The sequence below is a fragment of the Neopsephotus bourkii genome, unplaced genomic scaffold, assembly GCF_033783945.1.
Source record: "Neopsephotus bourkii isolate Nb327-2 ecotype Australia unplaced genomic scaffold, CSIRO-AGI_Nbou_v1 NB_107, whole genome shotgun sequence".
NCBI classification, from domain to species: domain Eukaryota; kingdom Metazoa; phylum Chordata; class Aves; order Psittaciformes; family Psittacidae; genus Neopsephotus; species Neopsephotus bourkii.
The window spans coordinates 372107-395838 of NW_026900624.1; the positions used below are offsets into that span (position 1 = coordinate 372107).

The 23732-nt window shown below is 38.1% G+C and overlaps 1 protein-coding gene across 13 annotated transcripts in view; it reads right to left on the reverse strand.

Annotated features, from left to right (window-relative positions):
* Positions 1-510: 510 nt before the first annotated feature.
* The window catches only part of ANKS1B (ankyrin repeat and sterile alpha motif domain containing 1B), a 425238-nt gene continuing 402016 nt past the window's right edge, over positions 511-23732 (reverse strand). For 9 of the 13 annotated variants that reach the window (XM_061357101.1, XM_061357080.1, XM_061357107.1 and 6 more), the window contains 5 exons: positions 14634-14720; positions 9900-10037; positions 3597-3764; positions 2342-2430; positions 511-2145 (listed from right to left, as the gene is read on the reverse strand). In XM_061357101.1, coding sequence (XP_061213085.1) covers positions 2109-2145; positions 2342-2430; positions 3597-3764; positions 9900-10037; positions 14634-14720 — 519 coding nt within the window. In that variant the 3' untranslated portion in view covers positions 511-2108. Of the gene's footprint in view, positions 2431-3596; positions 3765-9899; positions 10038-14633; positions 14721-23732 lie in introns of all 13 variants that reach the window. The other 4 variants (XM_061357094.1, XM_061357155.1, XM_061357164.1 and 1 more) reach the window with 2 other exon arrangements.

Consider the following 23732-nt stretch of genomic DNA (forward strand, 5'->3'; position numbering starts at 1 on the left):
TTGATGAGCCTTGATCAAATTCCTGCAAGTTGTCTGTTCTTCCTGTTGTTTCACTCCTTTCCCTTACATCTACTCAGAGTTGTGCTGCAGCTCCTGTCTCATCCTTTAGCTTTAGGGGTCACTCAGCAACGTAAGAGGTGCCCCAGTTTCATAGCCTGAAAACTTGGCGACTTTGTACTTTTGGTGCCTAAAGTGAACGTGTTTTAACATAACTCCCTATGTGAGTCTTTATAGGGTGTGATTAAACATGGTAAGTCAGCAGTCAGTAGTGTACCAAAGACCCAGTTAGTTAATTCCGGACTTTAAAGTGTGAAGTATTTGCCATCTGTAAACAAAATCTGTATTCTAAACCAGAACTGTCTCCATAGCCATGCCTGGGTTTTCACAGGACAAGATCCAAAGTCCAGTGAACGCAGGGAAAGGAGAGGGGAGGACCTTTCACTGATGTCATTATCCTTTAGATCAGGCCCCTTATTTCCTTTAGCAGTGAAGAAACGATGCACAAAGCACTGGGACTGTACAACTTCATTTTATTTTGTGTGCTTTTATAGGATATAAATAAATGACAAAATTACAAAATTTATAACTGGAAGCCCAAGCATATTTACATAAGTATTTGTTGCAGTGAGGCTACTATTTACTGTTCTCCTATACAATTTTCGTTTTGGTACCATATTTTTAGTGTTATTTTTTTACTGTCAGTTGACTACGTACATATCAACAGTGAATAGGCAAAAATATGTACACGGAACTATTTTGTTCAAGTAAATTGAATACTGTATTAAAAGTATGTCATCACTCAGCGCTATGATTAGGTTTAACTAAACCATATACAATGATCAGGTTTAAACCAAGTTCGATTATCCATTTTTTGGAATTTACCAACTGATGATTCTAACTGAAAACCTCAGCTGGATATGAAATAATAATTAAAAAAACAGTAAGACAACCACACAATTTATCAATATCTCTATAATGAACTTCAAAATGATTCACAATTTGACTGGATAGAACAGTATACGTTAAAATGTCATTTTTCTCCTATAGTGATATTTGTACTGTTATAATTTCAGTTCTACATAAATATACATCATGGTATTATACAAATACTCCACAGACATTAAAAAACTTAAAACACTTCAAAGAAAAGGTAAGTAAATCTTATTTAATCAAATATTAAGCAAATGCTTAACTGTTTTGTTCCATGAAAATGTTTTTATTACTTTGGAATATTTTCTTTTTCTCACTATTTTTACTTAGAAAATGTTTTTGCAGTAGAATTTTATCAACACGCTTCCAAACAAGCTTTCTGTGTCAGAAATCTTGATAGCAAAAATCCATGGTTTTGACTTTATTTAGAACCACTGAGATTGTTTTTTAAAAATACTAGCAGAATTCATGGCTATAGCAATGTTGAACTGCATAAACTATATGTAGGTGTAGTAGAACGACCATTCCACTTTCATTCCAGACTGATCACATGGAACATCCAGTGCACTGATGCTACAACTTTTACATTTTTCATAGTGCTGCAATAGCAGTGGTTTACTTAACTTTAAAATAAACAATATTTGTCATAATTAATCTGGCTTCCTTCCATAAATATTCACATGTTTTCCTATAGTACTTCTCTTCCATAAAAATATCTAATAAATGTTTTCTGTGCATTATTAATACCTTTTTCTAACCATTCATAAAACTCTGATCCTTTGTTACAATGCAAGAAGTTACTATTTCTGTAGAGGATCAAAGGACACCAATGATTACATATAAAACCAGCGCATACAGAAATCAGGGTGCCTAATTTCTTGTCACTTGAATAAGTTCTTTATTCAACACAGTAATTATTAATGAATTCAGTGGTTTCACAGATACTCTATTTATTAATTCTGGTTCTATTTCAATTAAAAACTGCCAAGATTTAAATAAAAAACCAATCAAATATTCTACTCATAGGCAGCATTAGTGTTAGTTTAGAGACCTTTAGTTTTTTTACTTCTTAAAAAGTAGAATTCTAAAATAAGAAATCAAAGAAAGCACTGTGGCAGCGTCACAAGGGAGAACTGCGTGAAAAATAAGGTTTCTCACTCCTCTTGTGGACTGTAATTTTAAAAGTCTTCATATAGTGTCATTCTTCTGTCAGTGCTGCAGGAAGAAGAACATCACCAGAAATGACTGTCAGCCTTTTTTGTTAGTTACAAGGCCACTCATACAGTGCAGTCTTCCTCTCTGCTGGATTGAAACGTTGCCATAAAGGAAAGGCTGTGCTGTGACTGCTTGGCGTGCAAGGCACAACAAGGAAGGGGGGACAGTTTTGTATCAGAAAATTGTAGTTTCATACTTGGTATTAATGCCTCTTTTGGCCTCCTGTCCAGGTTCAACAATCCATGGTAGATTCGCAAGAGTCTTTTGTTCGGATGGATCTATCTGCTTTAAATGCAAACATACAGGGTTACCATCTCTGTGCACAGCATTTCTGGCAAAGTTTTTTCTTTGGACTAATAGAACACAGAACAAATCCTGTATCAACAACGTCCTGCAGCAGCAAGTGTGGTGGTCTACACTCCCGTGTACCCACAGTTGCCCTTTTTCCTCTTTAGATTAGAGGTATGTCTACCTCCAAGCTATAGGGCATCGTAGTTTATTACAGCCATCCTTGATCCTGAGAAGTCCTTTTGCTACTGAGACAGTTGATGATATCAGGAAATGTTCTATCTTAAAATTTTATGGAGGAAGTTTCTGTGGTAATGGGTGACAAAGTCTACAGTCACACTTATTTTCCCTATCCTCTCAACCAATCATTAAATATCGGAGAGTATGGTTCTCATTTTATAGCCAGTGAATATGATACAGTGTGCAGTCATTTTTTGCCTTTTCCCTCCCAAATCATCTTATGCCTGTATTCATAATTCATACTGTATTTAATAATTGTTTTTAAACTCTACCATAAAAGAATATTTCTCTGTCATCTATACACTTCAGGAGGGCACTTTAAAGGCAATTACTATGTAGGCTGCCATGAGCTTGGATTCTTAGGAGCTTGGGATTCCAGAGAAACTACTGAAAAAGTCTATTAAATCCCAGTTTTGGAACAGGAAGGTCCAACAAAAAAAGGTAAGAAAAGAAGTTGCTTGGTGTGATTGATAAGATAATTGTCAATTGATTTGGATTTGTAATTTGGTTAGGATACATATGTAGTGACTGTGTACCAATCAAGTTTGGTGCAGGTTTTATTTCTTGACAAGAGATCAGGAAAGCCCATGGAACCTCAGAGCTCTAGTTGTATGCATTGGCTGTGACCCCCAGCACTTAAAAAAGTCACAATACATTGGAAGTAGACCGAATCAGGTAAAGCTCTGTAAGTACTAAAAGAGCCATGCCACATCTGGAAGGACCTGACATGGCAGTTGTTTGAAATGGCTACCTGTGCTGGAGTGACACAACCCCACCAGCTGATGAGCAGAGGAGGCACAACTGAGACATGCAGCATCTCTCATTCAACAGGCAGATTTATTTTTACAGCTTCTAATATATCAACTCTTAACTGTATAGCTGAATTTTGGGTTTTTTTGCATGCACAGCTACCTTTTACTTACCACTGACTTCCGAATACTAACGCGTGGTTTGGGAATAGGTTTGGAGGGTTTATTTTCAAAGCTTTCTGGGAGGGTTGAAGAATGGCCCCCTTTTCGTGCTTGTAGTGCAAGCTGATAAGCCACCTCAAATGCTTGTCCTAGTGTAAGGATGATTTCGTAAGCTAAATTCTGAAACAAGACAAAAACAGTTAGTTAAAATTAGAGTGAGGCTGAATTACCATCAGATACATGAAGTGGAGTAGTACTGTCTACAGGAAGTGATTTGTAATGTAAATAATTAAAATCATGCTGCTAATGACTTCCTTAGTCTCGCTAATATTTATGTCTGTCATTTGATTTCTCATTGATTAAAGCCAAACTAAATGTAGTTTATTTTACTGAAAGTAATTACTTCTAAAAACCTTGAAAAACCTTGTCTCACTATGCATGAAAACAGGATTGGGTGAGTGTGTGTCATCTCTTTTTAGAACAAGTACATTCATCCCCACCTTTTCAGCTCACCCCGTATCTGCTGCTCTCAAGATCCCACCCATCTTGCACTACTGCATCTATTTGACACTCAACCTTGCTCTATTTCAGATCTTCTCTGCTGACCTGTCCTGCTCCAGAACCAGCAGCCTGATGTGCTGCTTCCCTGGGCACCTACCTCGGGGGGCGCTGCACTCTCACTGAACAGCATGGGAAGAGGATGCGGCATTTATGTGGTGCTTCCAAAAGGACAAAAAGCAAATGATATAGCATCACAGAATGGTTTGGGTTGGAAAGGAGCTTCAAAGGTCATCTAGTCCCAACCCCCGTGCTCCACAGATGCAGTCCACCTATGCACGTGTGAAAGTCAGTGCTCTACGTCAGATGCATGTTTCAAGTGCTGGGGAAACCTTCTCATGTTTTTGGAGTTGTTGGTTTTTTCGGGGGGGGGGGGGGTTGTTTTGTTTCTTTTTTGGGGTGGTGGTGGTTGTTTTTTTCCCCTAGAGTAAAAATGTTTGAGCTCCAACTGGCATGTCAGAATGCTGTTGGTAAGTGTGCGTGTAGGTGACTGTGTACAACCAGAGAAGTTAGGTTCTTGAGACCAAGACAAGTTTAGTGGTATCGGTGGAATACTTTAAAGTTCTCATGTGGAACAAAACCTGTTGAAAGGTTTATAAAGCATGAATGAGGAACCAGGGTGTTGGTACAAATAGTTTTTCAGCACAGTTTTACATCAATGAAAGAGCAGCTGTGAGTTTCAAATCTGATCTTAACCTAAACTGCAAGTGAATTTCTATGGTACTTTTTTTTTCAGGTTTGTGGGTTTGTTTTGGTACATTTATTTCTAGGCTCCCACTAGAGCCTATTTCTAGGCTACTCAATTTGTAACAAAGTTTGGAATTCCTGCAAAGCAAATGCAAGCCTTCAGGCTTGCTACTTTATGTCCTATGGTCTCCTTAGAACAATTCACACATCTTTGATGCAATTCAGAAGTTATCTTCTCCTTTCTCAACCTCTGTAGTGCACAGTTGGAAGCAATCCTGCATTGCTTTGAAACTAGGCGATCCCTTAAATTTCCCATGTTTGTGATATAATTTTAAATGAGGTATCTGTTTATCTAGTCAAGTCTAGCTGTTGAGTTTGCGACAAGCCAGAAGGTAATACAAGACACTTGGAAGCACACTATATGCCCTTAAGTTGTCAAACCACAGTTAATGTGTTAATGTAAAATGTAGGACATTTTATTTCATGTCCTGCACTGCAATTTCACAGTAACAGTGAAGAAATTACATCCTTTTGTTACCACACATAGTAGAGGCTAAATTCAGCATATTTAGCTCATTGTAAGAACTCCTTATGAAGGTGCCAGCTCTGGTCTTTGTTAGGTCAGACAGAAAAGTTATACTCCTCCACTGGGATATACTCTCAGCTGCTATGACTGTGGTCACAACAGCAACCTAACCAAAGTTGCATAGCTTCCCAAACAAAAATGTCTGTCTAATTTGATAGCAGTAGTCTCTGCATTATCTCCTCTTTAAATAATGGAGACTGGCCAGGACGGTGAAACACTGAGGATGCAGTTTGCCAGTGGAGTAATAAATGAAAGACTGAAGAGACTATTATAAAGTGCCCTGCCTTATAGCAGAATGCTGGCTATGGAATTAAGAACAACAGAGTATAATTGTTAAAAATGTACAGAATAATAATGTTTGAAATGGAGCACATCTATTAGTAGGACAAAGATATTATTCTAAAGACATCTTAATCAGCTGTCATGACAGTAAGGCAGTGTAATATATCACCATGGGATTGTCTACAGTGGCCATTACTATTGCTAAAGAATACATCAACAGGACAGGGTGTAGTAATGGCTTGAAGAAAATGCAGGCTGCAGTACCACTGGACTGAGAAAATGCACCATCCAGCGTGGCATACAAAAATGTCACTGAGACACAGGCCTGGAAAGCTCTTGAGATAAGAGCGGAGACAAGCAGAGAGTTTGCTACACTGAGCCATAAATCCAGTCTGGGTCCTGCATTTCATCTGAAGCCACTGTGATTTGTTTTCTTTTTGCAATCTGTAAAATGAAAAAACCAGGCCTGCCTGGAGCTTGAAAGCCATAGGAAACATGGAACTGTTTCTGTGGTTAATAAATATTTGAAATGTAGCAAATAAAATAGAACATCCAGTGTTCCGTTCAGTATTTGAAATGTAAACTGAACTTGTACGTAGACTTTATACATTGTGTGCTGCGGTAGAGCCTTGATGAAGGGAAATCTGCAAGCGGAGGCAAGGAGGGCTTTAAAATTGCCCCCTGTAAATTTAAAAAAAAGAACAATCTGAAAAATCGTATTTTGAAAACACCCAGAAGTAAATAAGTTTGGTTTGAGGAATTCCTCACCTAAACTACTGGGAGAGAAATATGAGGATTAGATTTGGTATGGATTCTTGCAGGTGCTGTATTGGAGAGATAAGAGCAGGAGTCCCTTGGGGATGTGGGTGGAAAACCAAACCACACAATTGGCTGTGGAAATTCTGATGGAGCGAGGAGACTCTTTGACTTTTTTACACGTGGTACAAAAGGAAGGAAACAGATCTGTCTCCCTGAAAAGATGTGTTGTACATAAGCTGTAGACCTGCTGGTCTGACTGAGGGAGACATTGACCTTTACAGCCCTCCACCAGGCTCCTTAGAAAGGAGGCAAAACTTTTAGGACCATTGTGCTACTGAGAATGCTGCAGTCCTGCTCCATGATCAGCTCAGCAGAGGAGAGTGAGTGAGCTAACACCCTTCAGCAACACTTTCTGGGAGATGAGAAACTGAGGTCAACTGCCTTGCTAGCCATGTAATGTTACGATAGTGCCCCGGTGCAAGTCTGAATCAGGATTTTTCAGCCACCTTATCTCAGACAACCTATTCCAATGCCCAATTGCTTTCTTACACCTTAACTGACTCTTTTACTGCCAGCTGTGTTCTATTCATAGGTGCATTTGGCAATATAGGAATCTCTGGAAATTACTCCGGATGCCTCCCCTCTAAGAATGAGAATTTAGTATAGGAACTGTGACAATGGTTTGTTTCTCCAGAGGGAATCCTTTACTTATATTTTAGGGCTGCTTTATAAGAGAACAAGACTCAAATATTGAACAATAAACCCTCTTCTTCACCCAAGCCTTGTCCTCTTCAATATTCTTCAATTTTCTGACTTTTTTCAATTTTGATCATAGAATTCTAACACTGAATAGACAAGCTACATGTATAGTCACTCCCAAATTGTATGTATCGGTGGTTGACATGCCACTATGATAAAATGCTTTCCTATCTGCAAAATAAAGTTGCTCTTGCCCACATTTCCTGAGGAACTGAAGGACTTAAAAGAGTAAAATTTTTTTGTACCATTCCATATACTGTATTGCCATAATATATATGATTTAAGATGAATCTTTTTTTACACTTTACTGTGGATTTCTGCTATTTCAAACCTTATTTTTCTTAATATGACTTCTCTCTGTTGACTAACACGTAGGATTGTTTCTGTTAGCTAACTGGAAGATCAGTTTTAGACTTCAAACAGCAAATGTAATGTACTGTATGCTTGCATTCTACATATCTAGCTGGTGTTTGGGGGGCCTGTATTTGCATCAAAAGTGCTAGATCCTGAGAAATAAAACAACACAAAAAGAGTATCTGAGTAGGTAACACCCGACTAAGGACTATGTTGCAAGAGAAAACTAAGTCAAGACAGTTTATTAGACATTAAAGTTTCTGTATTCCTTAAAATAGCTAAAGTGCTTGGGGTATTAAATGCTCCTCCTAAGGTACAGGAAGTGAACAAAATGTTGTAATTATTCCTGTATAGCTATTCTTTCCTTGCGAAGCAAGAAGAAAATTAATTTCATCTACTATACCTGGGTTTCTGTTTGTGCTTGATTATTAATCCTATAAATGAAACAGCAGTAAATGGAAAGCATTAACAAGTACTTAAATAGATCAGGAGAAATAATAACCTCCGTCAGTCTAATTTCAGCTGATTCACTTACTGCTAAAAGCTCTATAACGTAACATCTTTCAGACCACAATCTCTATTTGTAACAAAATTTTGAAGTTCTTTCTACTTCCTGTGGACACTAAAATGTCAGCAGAGAATTTAAACAACAAAAGTACTGAACCAAAATGCTAAAATTCCTTCAAACCTAACTTTCTGTACATCTTACTATTTAAACTCTCTCAGAGCGGTCGCTCTGCAGTGTTGACTATTTCCCCAGTCCCAAACAAAACCCCCCAGTTCAGACACCTCTGATCTCTTTGATTTAATGCATTTATATTCCTGTAAGCATGTTTCAAGACTTCATACACATTATACTACATTAAAATGTTTTCTTATTGAATGACTTTAACGTTTTAATATCATCTTGAATTCATCTTGTGCTTAACTCAGAGGGCAAGTGTTCCTGAAAGTTTTGGACAATAAGTCCTCTTAGTCCTAAAAAATCAGAGCCACTACTTATTTCACCAAATTTAGCTGGAACAGCAAGACTGACTAACAACTGATACGTGTTCATGATTTCTTGAAACAGTATCAGCCTGTGTGCATCACCACCTGAGAAGCATAAATGTAGGAAGAACTTAGTCATTTTCCATCAAAATATCAGGAGCTGTAAGGGCTTCTGCTGAAATAATATTTTTGAGATTTTTAGACCAGAAGATTTGAACCAGGAAGTAAAGGATTAAAGCATTAATTTGCTATTTTCAAAACAAAGGCAATCTTTTTGCAAAGGTAAATGTGCTGCTAAAATAAAATTTTCCCAAATTCTGTATCTGCATTATTTGTTATGCTAAAACTCCAACTGACATGACAGAGAGGAGAGCAGAGCAGAACAGAGGGACCCTCTAATAATAACAACAAATAATCTGTTGATAGCTACAGGGGTAAACTTACACAAGAACACAGAAAGGCAAATACACAGATCTCTGTTATCACAGATGTTTCAAATGTGTCAGTGGGGTAGCCAAATAGTCCTAGGAAATCTTGAGATATGTAATTAGCTACTTGTGTGGTCTCTGTCAGATCTGTAAGTGTTTTGGTTCTCTGGTTAAAGCAAACAGAAAACTTGTCATGCACTCTCTACACATTTGCAGCGGAAGCTTCAGTTTTACAGTTCATCCAATATATTGTCAAAAAGTCTAAACAATATTTAGAGAGATGTTTTGAGTTTTTGGGTCTGAGCCAGCTTAACACTGAAACACTAAAAGTCAGTACAGCAAGGTAAGAAATCTGAAGGCATCACTTATGGTGGTAACATCTCACCTCTATTCCAAAAAGGCAGCCTGCATCTGTTTTGTGAAGGCGGGATGTTACCACCACCAGGAGTACAATGCAGTTAAAACCACGTGACAGCCTGCAAACATAATTCAAGCTAGATCTTGAACCTATCTGTTAGCAAGATTGAACACTGTATATAATGCACATTCTGATTTACTTGGTTTTCACTCAGATATCAGAATGGGTGGCCAAACCTGCTTGTTACAAATTTCTTGGAAGGCTACAGCTTAGGTTAGAAGAGCTATACATCAAGACGTATGAAATGCTACTTGCCAAGTTTACAGTCAACAGCTGAGATTACAGAGGGTGAGTTATTTCAGATGGCAGATGAGACAGTATCAAAGAAAGTATTTTCTCCAGAAATGTCTTTTTACTATCCCATAGTAGATAAACCTTTTCATGTGGTAAATGAATTACACCTTCCATTAACCCCCATATACCTGAAAATGTTTCAATAGAATTAAAATACTATTACAAAGAATTATTAAATGAAGTATTTTCTATAAACTGACCACATCAAACGCAGTGAATACATGGCAGTAGTGGTGATTAGTCTTCAAGTCTTTAGTGATGTACGCAAATGTAGAAAGGTCTTCAGGATCTTGTGCAGCACAGGAAATGTTACGGATTTCATGCTCAGCAATAATATTCTGTTTAAAAAAAATATTTTCAATCAATTTAGGAATTAAATTTAAAAGAGTTGTAAAAGGTGTGGGTTTAGGTTTACATTTATGTTCTACTGCTTTACTGAAGTATTTCAAAAGTTTCTTAGTAAGAAGAGATTTAACACGCCCCATGTGTGATCTTACATAGATCATTGGAATTTTGACTCTCTTCGATGATATCCAGAATTGCCAATAATCTGATAGGAAACAATTACATTCTACAGTCTCCCTACGAATCTGGTTGAGTTTTGTGCAGTTTATTCAGGATCCTCTGACAGAGACATCTTTCCTGGCACACCACTGTAAAAGCAGTTTCAAAGCACTATATGAGCAGCTTATGATGCTGCTGGTTTTCTGTATAATGATCACTCCATGACACTGTTTCAGTCCACTGACAGACAGAATCTGGTGAAACCTAACAGGCTCAATATCCCGGTTTTTGCACATGTTGTTTGACAAATTTCAGCTATACTTTTCCAAGTATGCTTTTGCAAGAGATAAAACCACCAAAGATTTACAAAATTGAAACCCAGAGCTCTCAAAAGGCTTCTGCTTAGTAAAAAGATAACTTCAGAAAGGATCTGGCAACTTTTCTCCACTTACTGCCAACAGCATCCTGCAAGAAAGATGTAGAAAAATGAAACCATTCATGCACCGAGCACACTACTTGCAACAGCCAATGTAAGCTATAGCACACTACTGAGATACAGGTGGGGCATGTCTGTCCGATGAAATAAAAAAAAAAGCTGTCTTAAAGCTTTGGAGAAAAGTATGAATATTCATTACATAAATTGCTCATATGTAATTACTGTGTGCAGGCCAAAGGAACCATGAAGCCAGAGAAGAAGATACTGCAGAGTGGCTTATGATTAGGCCTTGCTTCAGCAACACACCCATTTCAAACGATTTATTTAAACAGAATGATTCACTGGATATGAATTTACTTAGCACTTAGTTTATATGAGCTTCTCTGAATTGTGGCCCTGCTGGCTGTAGCTTTTCCACAAAACCCCAAAATGAACAAGCCTCCTGCAGCATGACATCGCTATCGCACCAGAGAACATGTGACATCTGTCATGTCCCAGTCCCTCCCAGAGCCACTGTTTGCTGCTGCCTTAGTGGCATCTGTCCAAGTTAAAACAATCTCTGGCTCTCCCTCACCCCTCTCTTTTCTTTCCCATTTTCTTGCTTCCTTCTCTCTCTCTCTCTCTTTTCTTTTTCTAAATTATAAGGAACAGGAAACGTATTAACACTAATTGCCATATCTTCCTTCATTTGCTAAGTGGCAACTTTCCCCCTTGCATATCGGTGTCAAGGTTTTGAAAAGACATATCAATATATCTACTTAAGGAAAACACGCCTTAGGAAAAATCTTAATAAAAAGCATTCCAAATTACAGAAAAAAAAAGAAAAGAGACAAGGAAACTGTTACTGAGGAAATGAAATAATCCTCTTAATCTTAAATTGTTGCAACATACTTGATTATTTCTGTTTTATGCATTATTCACTGAAATGACAAAAAGAGTACTTATGTTTCAACATATGCTAATTTATAATGACACGTATAATCTCTGCTTAACAATCACTAGTTTGTTATGTTACGTTAAGCATTTTATTTTCTTTGTTCTCAAATTGATAACTTTTACCCTGAATAAAGATTTTGATGCGAATTACAATTAAACCAAGCCCAGGGATTTAGATAACCACAGATATAGCTATAATACAGTCACTGATGTTGTATTGGGAACACTGTAGTTTAGAAAGCAGAAATAATTAAAGCCTGGAAAGTCTTAAAATCATGTTAAGTATTTATGCCAAATCATGAGCCACAAAGTACTCAACTGAATTTACACAGCGTATGCCACTGGAGCTCTGCTATGCTCTGCTGAAATTTTTCCTAAGTGACTTGGGGTTTATACAGGGCTTTGCACTTGAGTCAAAACTCTCAGAGACTATTTTAATGTTTTCACTTTAAACGAAGTGGAGTTTGGAAACATACCCAAACCAAGTTTGTTGTGAATAAAATATAAAGTATACCTAAACTACATCTTCTGGATGAAAATGAGTAGTGAAACTGAGCTTTTCCCGAGCTTTTATAGGATACCCTCTGTGATCTCCTTTCAAAACTAAACATGTATGTCTTCAGTGCATGCGCTTACTGTTTCCTAGGGTCATTACTCCAGCAGACCCACAGTCTTACTCCGTGGAAATTACAAGGCTGTGAACCAGCTCACTGTTCTGGGAACACTCCTCAGGCATTGACTGTCACTGTACAGCCGTTGTTCTAAAAATTGTCACTCAGTTTGGCAAGAGAAACCTCAGGCGCTTCTCGAAAAGCAGGGAAGCTGAAAGTCGAGTGTGGTTCTGCCAAGGAAATACCTTGGAGAGATCAGTGTTTTACTAAACAGCCTTGCTTTTGCTTGCCTATCTTGTGTCAGCCAGTGTCCCTCCTGGCAGAAATCACCCAGAAGTTAGGGTTAGCTGTGACCCATGAGAAAATTCTGCAAGTCTGCTTTTTCCTAAGCAGCAATTTCTTTCTGGCCTCACTTGCAAAGAAATGGTGTCATGTCAGAGTGGTGTCATGCCAAGCTTCAAGGCGCCACTGAAATAGCTGTCGTGGAATGAGGTCAGGGCCCCTTTGTCACCTGAAGCTTTGCCTGCTACGACTCAGAATATAAAGTCTTAGCTTGGTGGCAGAAAGGAAAAGGATGAACAGCCATGAGAGCTGAGTTTTCAAGCACATAACTGCTAGCTATTTTTTGTCATTAAAAAGTATGCGTTTATTGCTAAGTGGTGCCCAGCGCTGTCAACTATAAGCTCATATGGAAGCAGTACAAGTCTGAATAGGATCTCACCTTAGTGCTAATCTGTTTTGGGTCTTGAAGGAATTGGGTACAGCACACTGTGGACAAGGATGATAATGCTTCCAGGAGAGTTGCAGGCTATTACCTGGTTTTTACAGAAGGGAAAGGCAGTGCAGATTTTGAACTGGAGAGAAAGCAATCTACCACTTGAGAAAAAACACTGTGGCATTATTTACCTCCATCAAATACATCTATTGCACTATTAGGCATAGGATTTCAGTGGGACTGGTCTAAAGCTAATGCAATTTGCCATACTTTTTAAGTTTCCATCTTATATAAGTTTATATGTATTGTGCAAAGAGATACTGGAAGTTCCTTTTGTTCTCCTGATGTATTCTTTTTTTAAAGCTATGAACACTGAAGTTACATCCTTTATACCACAGAGATTTAAGAGCTGAAAACAGCTTTATTCAAGTTAGAGTTAACAGCATTGCAATGTCCTGATTTGTGCCCTGCACCATCAGAGAACATAAAGGAAATGAGGGTTGTAGAAGCTCAGTTTTGAATCAATGGAAGAAAAAGGAACTGACAGGAATCCCTGTTCTCTCTGCTCTGGCAAATATGCCAATACCTGACATAATAGTGATTTCACCTCTCTTTTTCTTTCATGCCATCTTCTAACCCTAGATACAGCTTCCAAACTCTACCAGGAGTTCAAAAATCTGCTTTTGTTCCTTCACTTAAAACTTAGTTCTAATTAAACACCTTTAAAAACTGACTTATTTGGCAAGCTGGATAGATACTGGATTAGATGTATCATGTGGTCTGAATGTTCAGCAACACAAAGCAGTTATATACATTATTAACCTGGTCAGGTAGCTGGGTTGTCAGATTTATTTTTTCATATTGCTTTTAGTGAGTTTAAGTCACATAATTGAAAAGGTAGTTTTTCTTCTATTCACATGCAAGCATCAGCATGGATTGCATTTTCTTGCCATTTTAGACAACCGAAGAAGAGAAATTCATGCATTACTTTACACCTGTATACAGAGCTTGTACATTTTACTTTGGGTAAGCAATAACCCAGTGCTGTATTCATCAATGAGTTCTATGATCTCCCAGTTTCTCCCTTTTTTCATTTTTATACAAGTCTGGATGTATTTTAAAATGTAAGAGAAAAGCACAGGGGCATTGCCACACAGGAAGATGAAAAAAATATGGAATAACAACCATTAAGAAGCTGCTGCAGTTCAGGGGGTCAATTGGCTAGTACCAGGAAAACAGCTCTCAGAGAGGCTCTGACATCTGAAAAGAACATTCAAGGCCCATGTTTTTTATTTTTACAATGGCTGGCCCTGTAGAAAACTTTGTATCTTTATTCTCCATCGAGGCATCCTTTTCTCCCCCTTCTCCCCTCCCCCCAGTTATATTATTGAACAAATATGCATATATTTTCTACATATTTAAGGAACTGTATAGGGAAGAATATGAAAAAGGATTCAACAGAGGTTCACTGACAAATGTCTTTTGTGATAAGCTTGCTTTTTAATGACAGAAGGTTGGACACTGTTCATCAAATGAGCCATTAAAAGCTGCCTTACTCGTCCTCCAGCCTGAGTTTCTGGAGAATGACAATGACATTATATCCATTTCGGAAAGAAGATGAGGAAAACACAAAGTGCAACTCTGTTCACTCTCTGTACTGGTGCTCTTAGAGAGCCAGTCTCATATTCCCATTTGAGAGAAATAGAAGCCAATATTGAATAATTCCACATACCTTATTCGTTGCATCAATAAATTTGACTCCCTTGTAAGAGACAGACAGGACAATGGTTGGTACTTTCTTCATCTGTTCTGTAGACTTCTGGAATCAAAATGAAGATGTTGTTAGAGTTGTGTTGCATTGCAAGACCAATGCTCTTTCTCTTCCTCTGTCAAAATGAGGAAGTCAAACAAAAGCTACTTATCAAAATATTTGACTGTTCCTTGAGCTGGCTATGCTCTGGGCTTTTGAAATAGCTGCTTTGTAGTTACAAGACTAAGATCTTTACAGTTTATTCCAAGAACGGTAAAAATTCTCATTTTCCCAAGCACAACGGGAAGAGAATGAAATAAATTCGCCAGGTTTAAAAAGACCAGTAATGCAACCAGGGGGTTCCCAAAATGCATCTCTTTAAGATCATCCCTGACTCCCCTCTTCTTTTCCTGCTCTTCCTAGATGTAAAAACCAATACTGCGGTACTCCTCGCAGTACTGTCTCTTTGCTGCAATTACTTGTCATTTAGAAATATTTCACTCTCTTGCCTTCTTGCACTTTTATTTGTGACACAAGATATCCCTGCCAGTCAATCTGTCAGTCCAACACTATATCCTGTCATGACTGGCCGTCTGCAGTTTCTTGAGTGCAGCTGCTACTGAAAGCTGCTTTATCTATGAGTTAGCACTGAGGCTTACTCTGCATTCCCTCAGTGCCAGGTTCTCCTACCTACAGTTCATGTCTTCCTATATGGCTATTTTTTCTTTTATGCTAATCTATTTCTGTGTGCCATCAACATGATGCACACAGCAATGATAATTCCTGCTGAGCAGATTGGGCAAATATTTGGAATAGATTTAAGTTCTCTGCAGAAAAAATCTGTTGATTAGTTTACAGATCAAATTTACTAAACTAACCCCAAAACCAACCAACCAACCAACAAAACAAATATGGACATAATAGTTTACAGCTGATTTGAATTCTTTTCAGGTGGAGGGCAATGACCAGACTATTCTGTACAAAACTACTGTAGATAAATAAAATAGATAGGTAACATTCAAATAACACTCACTCATGGGAGTATCTGCAAACAATCGCAGAGGTCAAACATTTTCTTGAGAGGAAAGTGAGTTCAGTTACACCTAAATATGAATAAATATCAGCCCACAGAATGAGAGTGTAAACACACTGAAAGGTCTAGAACTGGCACCCAGAAAGATCGTTAGAGCAGCTAAACAAAATGAGCAGCAGAGGGTTTGTATTCTTCAAGGAAAAGGAAACAGCACAGATATAAGCTTAAAAACACAGACTGTTTCCGAGAAAAAAAAAAAAGTCTGAAAAACAGGTGATGCTAACACTAGAGAGCAAAACAAATAAAAGCTTAAAGGAAAAAACCCTGTAATCAAGTCCCCTTATCAGCTCTCGTTCCTTCCAGAATCAAATGAGACTCCAAATTTGCCAGCATAAAATTCAAAGCTACAGATCCAGCTACATTCTGCAATTAGTGTCCGTGCCATGAAGGCTAAAACCTCTAATTAATGTTTCAAGGAAAGCCCCACGCATCCATGCAATAGAGAGGACTGTTGCATTTCTCAGGATCAAATGACAAGTGACTCAAGACAACAAGCAAGTGTCAGTTTATCCCAGAGAAAGCTTCTTTCACCAAGGACACTAGGCACTGTTCAAAAAATGAAAGCTTAAATGATAAAACATCCTGAAGAATCTTAATAAAATCTGAGGGAAGACACTAACCTGATTTGTATGACTCTGAACTGTGTGGAAGAAGAAATGGTACCCCTGCCAAAAGCAGAGCAAGTACATACCTCTGTGTGTGTGTGTGTGTGTGTGTGTGTGTGTGTGTGTCTATAATAGATCTTAAATGAGCCTTTTCACAAAATTCAATGCACAGAAAGCACGACAGTGACTCTACAGAAGCTGCAGTACATACATCTATCAGAATAACAAGCAATATACCCCGCATATGCTCATAACCAGACAAAATATTCGCAAATATGTCAACATCACTTTAATCATCTGGCAACCCAGCAATCATCCAACTTTTGTCCTTTCTTTCTATCCCGACAGCTACCCTCAGGAGCTCTTTGTCTCCTATTTTGATTATTGTAATTATCTTCTTCCTTGCCTCCTTAGCAGCAAAATTCCTTTTCTCCTCCAACACGCTATACAAACACGGCTACTAAGTTAATTTATTATAGCTTTTTGGCCTAATTTGCTCTATCTTCCATTTGCCATAAAGGTGAATCTTCCTGTTGCAAGGCCACATTGTACTGACCATCTGGGAGTCCTCTTTCCTCTAGACCAGTAGGTTTGTAATTTAACCATCTTCCTTGTCTGCTCCACATTCACCTGGGTTTATCTAGAGCAGACCTGATCTTTAGTATTTAATCAAGGTTGTGAACTGCTAGAAGACTGTATCTGAGTGAAAGAGCTCATCAAGATACTGTTAAATTTTACCTGGCAATTTAGGAAATGAATCAGAGACTGATGGACATTTGTAATTTATTAAGCCAAACTCTCTCAGCTGGAAAAGAGCAATGTCCCTTATCAGCTGGCAAACCATACAAACCCCAGGATTTGTGCAAAGGTGTTCTCCAGTGTAGAAACATGATTTTAGGAAACAATTCTGCACTTGTACCCCCACTGCAACAAACAGTTGGGCAGTGCAATAACATCCTTTGTTATAATGACAGTGTTATCATGAAAAACAAACAGCTCTATTCCCCCTGCTCGATTCTCAGTGATACAGTAACTGAAGTCCACCATATAATTACTATTTCCAAGCAGTTTCCAGACTTGAACAGTTCTGAGTTGTCATGGTGAGCTCATCCTATTTACTTGTTGTCCTTTTCTTTTTAAAGGAGGTGGCTGCCAGAATGTGTATCGTGAGTTTTCAGACATACAATATGAAAACCATTTGGTAAGGCACTGTAAGTGCTTTGGCTCTGAATTCTAGGATGCTGAGATGAAGTACCAGAGCTTTCATGGTCAGACATTTCACACCTCTGTGCAGGCCAAGTGGGCATCTTTGCCTGTGCCTGTGACCAGAATCTGAGAAGAAGGTGAGACACAGGAGTCAGTATTTCCTTTCTATGGGCTTTTCAGGTCCTAGCCACAATATAAATTCCATGAGGCCATGATGAGATGACAAAACGTTCTTGTCCATCTGGTGCCTCTATGGGAAGCATGTGGACTTGAGCCAAAGTTATAGGAGCCACAGTTGAAGGCTGGCATTGGATGTCATGTGCATGCTGACATACGGTCTAATGCTCCAAGGCATGCTCATACCATAGTAGCAGAATTAGATTTTATCTCATGTAGAAGCAATCATAGTGACAGGGCCCTGTCTTTGGGCAAGTGCTCACTAGCCTGGAACTGGTCATAGTTACTATGAACTCCATCATTTGTGACCATAACTTTGTCTCCTTAAGACACTTCTTTAGGAAAATCATTTGGTTGAACAGCAAGCGTACTCTAGGCTCGTTGCCAGTCCCTACACAAGGACAGATGTGCATGCTCTGTCTCCTCAGGTACAATGCTCCTGCAGTGAAGAGTCATAATGCTGCACAGTGCAATGCCAGAGAGACTCAGCTGTGGTCCTACTTCTGAAACACTCCCTACCAGACAAGTAGATGACTATGTGAAAGTAGGCCCTGTGTAACTCAAGAACCACAAAGCAGGCTTGACTTCAGACACAGGAAGATGGAAGAAAGCATCACCATCCTAAATCTAATGTGACTTATGATCAACTTCCCAGATCCCCCCAAAAAGACACAGAGCCTCTTCTTCTACAGAATAAACAACAACAGGAATAGCAGGCTCGCCTGTACTTTAATACAGCTGCTGCGATGAAGCTGCTTCATGTCCTCAGCACCCGGAATGCAGATACATCCAGTGAAGGAGGTGAAAGGTGTTTGCTGTGTAACTGTCTAGTTATTACAGTGCTTGCTTTTACAATAAAGGTCTGGATTTAATTCCCTTCTGAGTTTACATCTAAACCCACTGCTACCAGTAGGTAGGACAGTGCCAAACCCCTGAATAGCATTGAACAGGGCTGCTCCCAGTTCCTCCTTTTGAAACTAGCCTAAAGGTATGTAAGAGCACAGTGGTGCCACAGAGAGAGCAAGCGCTTGCTTCTCGTCATCTTTATCAATTTAGTTTCATGGAAAAATCCCACCCCACTTGCAAGCAGACTCTAAACAGATTTCCACGGTATAGTACTACAAATTGTCTTAAGTGGGTAAAGCATTTCCATCTGTATTTTGATTTTGAGTTAAAGGCTGTGCTGGACTTATTTAGAATGCAAACTAAAATCCAACTAATTTTAGATCCAGCCAGACAGTGTGCCTAACAAATCAAGGTAATCAACAATAGTTTAAGAAGCAGAGGACTTTGTTCTATGAATAAAGCAATATAAACTAGCTTTATTTTTATTTTTAAAAAGCAAATACATGCAAATACAACCCTAAAGGGCCTTTAAACCTTTCAAGACAAGATTGTACTGCAACACTTTGCTCTGTGCAGAACTGAGAGCACTAATCCAACACTTTTAAATACCCCTCTAGTGTACAAAACAGTGCAGACACACACATGGAGCAGCTGAATAAGAAATTAAGGAGCACACATAGAATGGTGTCCAAGTAAGATGCTCACCCATTCACTTGACATACTGTTGCACTACTTGCCACGCTGACCACTTTCATGTACTTATATATACATTTAGAACTGGATTACTCAGCTTTCATACAGTGTCAAAAATGAACCCATATTAATTTTTAGGTTTTACTGAATATGTGATTATACTTGATCTTGCAAATACACAGTAAAAAAACATTATTCAACTATGCCAAGTCACTAACAATTCCATACATAACTTCTGGGTACAAGTTTATAAGCCTGTAATATCTTAACTTTTCATCTCGGCTTTTTACCTTTGCAAATTAATCGCTAATTCTGTCCTACATTGTTTTCTAATAGCTATCTGAAGACTGTAACTGGTAATTTTTCTATTCAGTTATGTATTGGAACCCACTTCACTATGAGAATCTGAACATTTTCCCGTACTGTAGCAACTATTAATTCTAAATAGGATCAGACTGCACATTTCAAAAAACATATTGCTGTCACCCACTATTATCTGCCCATAAGTCTGTTATTTATTTAAAGCTTATGAAGCCTCATTAAACATTTATGTTTGAGTGACTCACTCTGACAAGATCATGCATGAAATGAAATTGAAATAAAAAAATCAAAATTCACATTTGACCAGTAGTTTTGAAGCCATTTTTGAAATCTGACTTGTAACACTTACAAACTTCTCTCAGTCCAAAAGTCTTAAAAAAGCATCACTGACATAATTTAATACCTCTTGGAACAAGATAGCATCTGTAGCCCCTGTAGTACAAGACTGTTTACTTCCCTACAATTAGTGAATGCCTCCAAGCTACATCATTAACATAAGCATTGCACTGGGGATACACCTGCAACTCATCTACTTGAGAAAGAAGTTTTTTGCTTTTGCCGTATCTGTTTGCACTTATCTGCTGCTGAAAGGGCAGCACATCTCTCCTGCACCTTGGATTCCTTTTAGCGACAGAGCTCAAGGACATACAATCCTCTGAAGAACATGGGATAGCACGATGTGGATGTGCATAATGACTGAACATCTTCTAGATGTCCCACCAGTTCTCTTTTTCTTTTGAATAATATCCATGTGCCTGTTCCACTGCTGGCTCCCCAGAAGCACTGGCCACATGAGTGAGACAGAGCTACAAGTCCCATGAGAACAGAGACTGAAGAATCTGAATTTTCAAATAGAGTATTTCAGCAGGACACTTCTACTTTTGGGGGGAGAAACTAAATGCAGATGGAAAAGTAGAAAGGGATTAGCAGAAACAAGGAGACTGACATCTATATCCAGGTCATCCTCCTATATATAAGAAGAAATGAGGAATGAATGCCTCACACCCTGCCTATTTTCAGTGAAGGGGTCACCTCTGCTTTATCTGCAGATTTTGTAACAATTCCAACTTTCAGTCTTAAGTCAGCAAGATATTTAAACACCTGCTTTATGAATAGAATTATGTTGCTGGTTCCCCTGAACTTTGACTTGAAATGTAAGAACCTTTATTCTAACAAGAAAACCTTTAAGAAAGATATATAATATTCAGGAAGGTGTCAGGCTCCAAGAGCAAAACCTATGTTCCCTACTGCTGCAGTATATATCTGATTGGTTCAGACTGTGCAATTGGTGTATGCAACATTAGTGATTTAGTATTACTGCAAGGAAAGAGTCCACCTTGCTGCTGTACTTATGCCAGTTAAGTATAAAACCATCCCCTTCATACCTGGTCAAGACATTCAGATGTGTAAATGCCAGATGGAGTTGACTGTAGCGAACAAGTCTCTTCCTATCTCCAATTAAACTTTATTCCTTTTCTTTATTTTGATGTAAACACATTTTATTTTCACTTTGTGTTCCTATGGTGATTTGAAGTGAAGGCAGTAATCTGAAAACAAAACTTGTAATATTTCCTATTCCATGCTGAGAAAGTTGAAAGCTCTTAAGTTCTGAAGGTATCTCTCAAACATAATAAATCTATACTGACCAGGACAGCAAGATTTAATCTCCAAGTTGCAAAGGTCAGTTTACAGCAGGTGGGAATGGAGATAAGGAGACACTGCTGTCAACTGCAGAGGGAGTTTGTGAGAGAAAATAGCTGGAAACAAATAGGAAGCCATAAAATATAAATCCATCTTTGAAGCACAAATATGTGAATGGAAAACCAAAGTATAATCCTTCTAACAGACACAGTTCTTGCCAAACATCCGTAATTTTGGATGGCTGCAAAAATCTGTAATTTGGGTGGGAACAAAAGGAATGTATAACCTTGACCACCGTGCTGAGCTCAATCTATTGCATCTGCATGATTTTTTACAAACAAATTCATCATTTGCCCTGCTGGAGCACACTGCTGCACAATGCTGAGAAGCAGAGTGGATAGCCAAGAAGAGTTATTAAGACAGAACTTCCCAGGTTTGGTGGGTTTTTTGTTTCCTTTTTATTTTTATTTTCATTATAAGAGATTTAGGATCTCCCTTCACTCTTAAGTTATAAGATAAGGAGGCTGCTGTAGGTCCCGCTGTGGAGAGATGTGAGGGGTATCCACATGACACTTCGCTTGAGAAACAAACCCATCAACTGCAATAACTGAAAGCACAGGAAGCTTCTACAACTAACAATAAGGGATCTGCAGTCAGCAAATGTCATTTTGTTGTTTCTCTGTTATCTATGAATGATTAGGGAATATCAAGATCCTTTTTTTCACTGATAGACTTCTTTTGTCCTTGTGCATCTGTTGACTGGAAGGCATCCAGTGAATATAAACCCTTTTTTGAGCAGCATTAGGTTAAAGATGGAGAAGCTAAAGCCACATTGACAGAAAACTTAGGTACCTAATTTTAATACCTTCTCCTTAAAAAGTGTTATGTGGCTGGCTCCAGAAAGATTAAAAAATCTGAAAGTGACACAAGGTTAGATGTGACATACTCCCTCCCAACATGTTTCAGATTGCAGCATGCTATAGACTTGAAATATATACATGGAAAACCAAGTAAAATACTAAAATTAAAAAATGTTCAATCACGTTAGTACAACCCTATGTAAAAATCTTACTACCTCTATGTAAAAATTTTACTACCTCTAACGATACTCGACAAGTGGACAAAATTCAGTACTTGAGAAGCAGTCAAATAATATAGCTAGGTTTTCGCTTTTTTTCATTGTGTGAAATGTCTCTTTCAGTACATTTAAAGTAAAATGTAACTATAAAAGAAGCCACATTTTCAACAACAACCCACTGGTACTTAAATACAATTAAGCACATCACATCAGGATTACTTAGGACAACCTGGACTCCCGATTCATACACACAAATGAACACAATCATATGGACAAAGTTTTGGAAAAAGATACATTTTTCTTGCTTGCAAGCTTATGTTAAAATAATAATCTGCTCCCATTAAGTCAATGTTTTTTGTTTCTGACTTGAATAAGAATATGACTAAAATGACTACATAGAAAGAATAGATGAAATCCTGATTAAAAACCTGCTTTATTCAAACCTCTTTGCAATAAACCCCCCTCAAACCAGAAAATAAACGTTCTCACAGGACACCGGTTTCAAAAGAGAATGTAAAAAATAAATGTATATAAATCCCATCACTGTATAATACATACAGCGCTACAGATTACTATGCAACTCCATTATTTTTACAGAAAAAAAGGTATTTTGAATTTGTTTTCAAACACTTATTTCTTCAGGTATATAATTTAAACTTGCAAAATATATTGCTTTAAAAATATCTTAAAATGGCTATAAATTATTTAGAGAGACTTTTTTTGATGTTAAGCTTCCTAGTTCAGTCAGAAAACTTACTGATTTGTCATATGCTATTATGGTGTCAAATTCTGCCCTAAGATCTGCATAGGCATACGCCTGAAAAATTGAACTGCTAAGGCTGACACTTTGAAAGCTGGATTGGAAGGTGGTGTGCTTGCAGCCTCAATTAATGCCCCAGAACACACATATGTGACTGTAGCTCCTTCTATGTCAAGCTGTTGGTTTTTTTTTTTCAGAGGAGTTTAAGCCCAGGTGAGGAATGATTAGCATGTAATTAACTGAAAAGCTCCAGATCTCAGGCAATCTAGTAAATGTGAATTACAGCCAGCCTTTAGCTAGAACAGCTTATACAAAAGTCTGTATGCTGCAGATACGTAACCAGTAGGAAATGGCTGTCTGATTGCATGAATTTTAGACATCTTCCAGCTTTCTAATTGATCTGAACGCTATGTCTAATGCTCAGAGGCATCTTGCGTAGAAGATTTATGATCTACAGAAGAAAGAATTTAACTCATTCTTCTATGCAATTTTACACACTTGGTAGATTACCAAACAATTATATTCTTAATTAATTAATCATGACAGACCATAATATGTTCACCATCTCCATGAAGAGGTACATTCTTATTACAGCTACAGTTGGGAGTAAATCGTGTAGCTGGCCTGTGGCTTGTTCTGAGTTTACACCAGCAGTATGTTT